This window comes from Beta vulgaris, chromosome 5, assembly GCF_026745355.1.
Source record: "Beta vulgaris subsp. vulgaris cultivar EL10 chromosome 5, EL10.2, whole genome shotgun sequence".
NCBI lineage: Eukaryota > Viridiplantae > Streptophyta > Magnoliopsida > Caryophyllales > Amaranthaceae > Beta > Beta vulgaris.
In genome coordinates this window covers 17,630,743-17,637,737 of record NC_079206.1, presented here as the reverse complement: position 1 = coordinate 17,637,737, position 6,995 = coordinate 17,630,743, and the positions used below count along the sequence as shown (strand labels likewise).

The 6,995-nt window shown below is 35.3% G+C and overlaps 1 protein-coding gene across 1 annotated transcript; it reads left to right on the top strand.

Annotated features, from left to right (window-relative positions):
- The first annotated feature begins 1,536 nt into the window (after positions 1–1,536).
- On the top strand, positions 1,537–6,401 carry LOC104908162 (hypothetical protein). Its single transcript, XM_010697248.4, has 4 exons — positions 1,537–2,203; positions 4,495–4,765; positions 4,859–5,029; positions 5,914–6,401. Exons 1-4 carry the CDS (start codon positions 2,001–2,003, stop codon positions 6,037–6,039), a joined length of 771 nt encoding a protein of 256 aa, XP_010695550.2. The 5' UTR covers positions 1,537–2,000; the 3' UTR covers positions 6,040–6,401.
- The last annotated feature ends 594 nt before the right edge of the window (positions 6,402–6,995 follow it).

The window sequence follows — 6,995 nt, the reverse complement described above, 5'->3', positions numbered from 1 at the left end:
CGCATAACACACAGTAAAGATATGCAACTACTTTTATACACAAACACTAACACTTAAAACTAATTTGTCTCCATGGCATCTTTGTCCTTTGCAACAGGGGCATATTCAGAAGTTGTCGCTGTCTCAGCAGCGGCAGCGCGCCGTCAGGAAGCATGTCGTCGAGAGTTCCAAAAACAGCAAGGAATTTATGGACGTCGTCTTCTGGAGTCCATGACGCCGTCTGACCTTCCATGTATTGCTTCGTCAGCCTCGCCTTGGTTTTCCAAGTGTAAAGGCTGACGGTGTTGGTAAGTTCTTCTTGTAACGCCGACAACTTGGTTTCCATCTCAGCAGTTCGCACATCCGTTGCTTCCTTCAACGACGTCATCTCAGCATTCTTGACATCCAATTCCTCCTTCAACGACGTCACTGCAGTAGAGATGATGACGGCAAACGATTTCAGTCTTTTCTCTATTCCTCTTCTGCATCCTTTCCAGCGTTTTTCCTCTAAGAGGTTGATGCCAGGAGATTTGTTTTCTGGTAGACATGGTGTTTTCTGACGACAACGCACGAAAATAAGCAAGGAAACTAACTAAGATAGAGTGACAGCGTCCGACGTGAACAAACAATGTACTTAAAGCCATTTGAAGGAGAAGATTTATGGAAGAGTGTAATTGATGCCACTTTTCAAGACGATTGTGCAGTGGAACAACAATTAGGGGAATTTGTTGGGCCTTGAAAATTTGATATTAGCAAAGAAAGAATTAAATATCAGTTAGCAAGAATCATGGGATTGACATTGACATTGGGTATAACTGCTGGAGGAAAATCAGGAGGAAGTTAGAGATAGCCAAGGCAATACTTATCTTTAAGGGAGTTTGGCAGCATCTTTGAAGGATATTCCTTAGCCTGTATATATATATATGAGTCTTGTTAACCTAATTAATTATACGAGTTATTACTAATTACTAGCCTACACCTAGCTTTCTCTCTCTCTTTTTCATTCTCCATTAAACATACATAAAAGCTCCTGTATTGGTGATTGAACACAAATACTTGTATTGACAGCGACGTTATATTAGTGGATTGGTGATCAAGAGTGTCACCCGCGGTTTTTCCCATCATTTGGGTTTTCCCCGTCAACAATTGTTTGTCTTTCTATTTCTTTTATTTACATTCTTGTTGATCATTATTTATTTCGCATTTGTTTAAGTATATTGCTCTTGTTGTTGGCTCCCCAACACCTTTTGCGTACTTGGTACAAATTCGGTATAAATATAAAGCATCAATAATACAGTTGCAAATACACAAGAGCATTTTGAAAAATGATTTTTTTTTTTACTTCAGAAAAATGATTTTTTTTTTCTTACTTTAGAAAAATGATACATTAATAATTTTTTCAATAGAGAGGCAAGGAGACGACATAGAAAGCTTTCTCTACTTTTTTTTGTTTTTTGAGATAGCAAACATTGGTTATGAATGAAACAACGTCCTCATCTCTTCATTAATTGCTACATGTTAACCCACAAAACATAAAAGACAAAACAAAAAAATAGAACACCAACTTGAAAACCACAGTTGGACCACCACATTTTCTTTCCCATTCCAAATTTCCAACCTTTTTGATTTATTAAAGCAACAAAAAAAAAAAAAAAAAATCAAATCGAACAACCTTGTGAATTATTTTAAAATAATCATCGTTTAGAATATTTCAATTCTTTAGCCAACGAATATTCTCCAAAAACCAAAAATTTCCCACAAAATTACGAAGCTAAAACGTAAAAGACATAAATAGCAGAGAAGTGTGAGGGAAGAAAAGAAAAGAAGGGAGAATATTTCTGAAAAATTCTCCCTTTTTCCCTCCCCTTCTTCTCCCTTAAATTTGGGATAAGAGACTTCATCTGGGCATTATAGCATTTAATCCCAGAAAAACCCAAAACCCCAAATCTGTGATAAAGTTGATTTCTTTGGTCTTAGTTTTCTGGGGTTAGGTGGGTGATTAAGGATTGAGATTAACAAATATGGAGAAATCAGAGGAAAGATTAGTGGGTAATGAAGATAAATCAAGTTCAAAGTTTCCATTAACAATGTGGGAAATTTCAGCAGCTTTTGGTGTTGTGATTGCTTATGCATTAGGTCTTCTGGGTGTTTATCTCACCATGCCATCTTCTGATTATAGCTTCCTTAAGTTGCCTCGCACACTTGAAGACTTGCAAATTCTTAGGTACCCATATTATTATTTTTTTTACAATTTTGAGTTTTACATTATGACTTTTTTTTTTTTGCTTAAATTTGGATTTTTACTGTTTTATTTCCATTAGATTTTTTTTTTTTGCCTGTAAATGGTGCTGTCAGATCCGAAACATTGGGTATTTCTTTGTTTTTTATGCCAAAATGGGGGAAAGTTTAAAATTTTAAAGTCTTGTATTAATGGGTTATCAGCTGTTTGTTTGCTTGGGCCATGTTGAGAGTAGTCCAAAATACTGTATTATTCTAATTCTATTATTAGCATGATATTAAGACCTTTGATTGAGTAAGATTCAGTTTGATAATGAATGTGATTGTTTAATTTATTCTAATTGCAATTATCTTTATTTGTTCTAGTAAATATTATCTTCCTGATTTCTTAGTTGATCTCTTTAAGCTGTATTATAGCTTATTTGTGAGCTGTTGCCTGTTGGTGATTATATTCAGAAGAGTTTCAATGATTGGGGTTTTCTTTAGGAAACAAAAAATTGTTCCATATTAAAGCACACAAGAAATCATCCTTGATATTATTGATTAGATTCTGATCTTCTGATAGTAGTGTTTTTGAATTCAAATCTACCAGGGATTAACAATGACTTTGGTTTGGGGATAAAGCAATAATATTAGACTATTAGTAGATGATTTGGAAATCTGAGTTATTGCTATTCCTTAAGATTGTGTCATTGCCTTTATCCTCCTTAAGCCAAGGAGATATCTCAAGTGCATTATGCTCTCAAATGCTAAGACATTGAAGCTTTGTTAGTTGGCCAAAATGTAGGACCTTTTAGTTGTCTCTTATTTGAATATTGTCATTTCTTATGCGCAAATGTAGCTCGGCGTTTAAGGAGCAGAAGAAAGCTAAAACCCTAGGACTACTTTATCTTTCAACCCTTTGTTGGTAGCATGGCCTATTGCAGGAATTCTTGCTTTGCATTTATATTAGGAGTTACAGGCTACAGCTAGAGTGACTATAGAAAGCATGTAAGAAGTTTGTAAGTGATACTTATTTCATCATTTGATGTTCGAGGGAACTATGAGTTTGGGTTGTGACTTAGAAAGTTACTCCTAAGAGTCAATCCTGTGCCTTCTAACTCCTTGCTTTGCATAAGCAGCCAGAGTAGGTATTGTTCATTTCTTTGTCAAACTTCAATGATTCTAAATTTGCATTATGCATACCCTTGCACATTGGTGGAGGTACAATTTGCTAGCTCGTAATTGGCAGTAGATTGTCTTGCATGGATTTGACAGTGTGCAGCTTATAATTATCTTGATCATACAAGAATTAATGGCCTCTCCAAGTTGTGCATACTTGCAGCATTGCCATTTGCTTATACATCATGATGTTCCCAAATATCACAAAATATCTTGATGCTTGTGCTGTCGCCAGGGGTTCCCCATCCCGGTTTAGAAGCATACCATGACACTGTCTGAGACTCTGAGGATAATAGGCTTGACTAACATTTGTCTTTCTGCTTGATATGGTGGCCTTGTACCTGTTATATTTTGCCGAAACCCAAATCGGTGGTTCTTCAGAGTTTATCTGGCATCATTTCAAACATTAAGTGTGCCCTAAGATTAGACCGAGGGGTGCAAAGCATTTGAATTGATATATTCTTAATTTTGTTTGGTTGTGAGGTTTGTAATTGATAGTCGATAGATCTTGTAAATTGTTACAAATGAGATGCCGTAGGCTTCTCGACCTCAAGTATATCTGATAGTTTAATTTCTGAGCGGGGTACTTCCTTAATGATTGAAAATACAATAAATCCAATTTTTGTGTTCAGCTCTATACTTCCATATATTTACAATTTACGCATGTTTCTTTCCCCTTTGTATGGAATTTGTGCAACGGCTTTCTTGTATCTCCCTCCATATCCAAATAACATATCCATTTGCTTATTAACTGTATTCAAGACATCTTTTTGTCCATCAAGTTCTCATTCATAAAATTATCAAAATTGATGATTTCAAAATAGACATTATGTTTATACTTATATAGCAAAGAAAAAGTACGGTTAAAGCTAATAAACTCTAACTTTGAAAAAGCAAATGGTTAAAGTAGTTCAAGATGGATAATCTTGAGTATCTCTTTTCTTGTCCTTTTTCTTTCTTTTGGATCGAGTAATCACCCAATAATCTTCAATCATCCATACTTGCTAATATTTTGATTCCATTTAACAAGTGCTCTTCAGAAAGGCCAGTACTAGAAAGAAGAATGAATATAAAGAAGAGTTGTTATTGTATTAATCTTAATCTTTTGTTTTATAGAGATCATCTCGAGAGCTACACAAATGACTATACACTTCAAGTATTGGTTGGATATTCTGTGGTCTACATATTCATGCAGACTTTCATGATTCCAGGAACTGTGTTCATGTCCTTGTTAGCTGGAGCACTTTTTGGTGTGTTTAGAGGTTTGGCATTGGTCCTTTTCACTGCTACAACTGGTGCTTCGTCTTGCTTTTTCTTGTCGAAATTGATTGGCCGGCCCCTTGTTTTTTCTATGTGGCCAGATAAATTGACTTTCTTCCAAGCACAGGTAAAAACAATTGCTTCTAAGAAACAACTGTTTATCGAACATGGCTAACCATCCCTTGGGCTAATCTTAGTTTCTTCCTTTTAACTTCTTCAGGTGGCGAAAAGACGTCAGAACTTGCTGAATTACATGCTTTTCCTAAGAGTAACACCCACACTGCCAAATACATTTATCAATGTGGCTTCTCCAATTGTGGATGTGCCTTACCACATCTTCTTCTTAGCGACATTTATTGGACTGATCCCTGCTGCTTATGTCACTGTCAGAGTATGTTTTTCTTACTTTATGATATGGTGCAATTAGTTCTTTCCCCTTGATAGTAAAGGAAAATTTGAATATATACTGAACCTGCTCTCATGTATGTCAATTCGCACTGTGCCACTGAATAAAAAAATCATTCTTATATAATTTCTTCTTAGTGCTTGTTTTAGTTGACATACAAAATCATGGGAAGTAGAAATTCGTATGAAATGAAAAAATGTGGAGTAACTTGGTTGACAAAAATTCAAAAAATTGGATTATGTAGGATGTTCTACTTCCCACAAGTTGGAGGAAGTACTTATATGTAAGTTGAAACTTTCATGCGTAGTTTTGCTTCGTATGATCAACCAAACAAAAAATTTAATTTTACGCTTCCCAGGAAATACAATTTCATGTGAAATTTAATTAGAGAATGATACATCCACCACTATTAACCATCTATATTGACACTATATCCGTACAAAAAATGAAGGCTTATATAGTGTTCCCTTTTTTTTTTGGTTCTTTCACTTGCTTTTACGTAGTTTCCAAGGCAGTTGTTGATGATTAAAATCGAAGTACGTATTGAGAAGAATTATGAAAAAGTCGTCTTGAATGCGTTGATAAAAATCCAATAAGATCTCACACGGCTATATCTTTTCTTATATATACTCTTCCAAATACGATTAAAGTTTTGAATCTTTGACTGCAAACTTATACTTCTATGTGTAAAGAACTACATTAAAAGATGCAGAGAGAGGAAAAAAGAATACGAAGGTATCTGTTACAACAACGATGAAAGTGTAGCTGTCTAAGTTAGACATGGTTCATGAATGTTATTGCTTAATGTGACCCTTTTTTGGTTCCTGAATGTTATTGCTTAATGTGACCCTTTTTTCTATGATTGGCAGGCTGGAATAGCTCTTGGAGAATTGCGATCAATAGGCGACCTCTACGACTTCAACTCAATAGCCACACTTTTCCTTATTGGGATCGTCTCAGTCACCCCTACCTTGATGAACAAGAACAAGACATAATCGACCTTGTTGCTTGTCTCAGTTAACATTGAACCCTTGACTCATGATTTCTTTCTGTACAGATCCTGTGGAGCCCAATAAACAGTTCACTGTCACTGTCGTACCATACAAAGCGAATGAGCTCAAGAGATACGTAGGGACAGCTGTTTAGGGCATGATATTTAACCTTGGAGAACTCTTGAGATTATACTGCTCATCAGAAATTACAATTTAAAGATGGGATGTGCTGGAAGCTTAAAATTCTGTGTATGTGGACAATTCTACTGGTGGATGAAATAGTTGTTTGGTTCCATATCGCAATGTAAAATATGTTACAACATGATGTCTAGATTTATGGAATTATACTATATTTTCTTATTCAATCTTGATCCTTCACTGCATTTGTACTCATATCTTAAAAACTCAACTATTGTAAATGTTCAAGTTGTAAATAGAGGCCCTAGGTTCATTCATGATTGCTTCTTTATTGTCTATGTCAACGACAAGAAAGATAGTACACCCTCCATACTTGGATTGCATTACATTTGAGTTTCATTTGCCAAATGCAGCCCTTTAACGTGGCCACTTTGTTGATTGCGGCTATTTCATTTCAATCTCTTCGATTGCAACCTCAAATAAATTGAATACTTATAAGTTGCAGCCCAAAAATAGTTAGATGACTCAACTAGTGATATAGAATATATTCTGCTTGAAAAGTTGGAGAAATTGTTGAAAAAACAAGAAGCCTACTAGTACTTGAGGTCGACAATTACAAAGATGAAAGATTGGTGATACTTTCACCATTAAGCTTCACAATGTAAATGGCGAAACTAAGTTCATGGCCTCTTTGATAGTAATGAGATATGGCAGACCGGTGATGAAGAGATTGAGAATGTTATTAATGATTACTATAAACTTTTTACTTCTAGCAATCCCTCCAAGGTTGATTTTGATGAGAACTTGGAGGCTGTTTCACC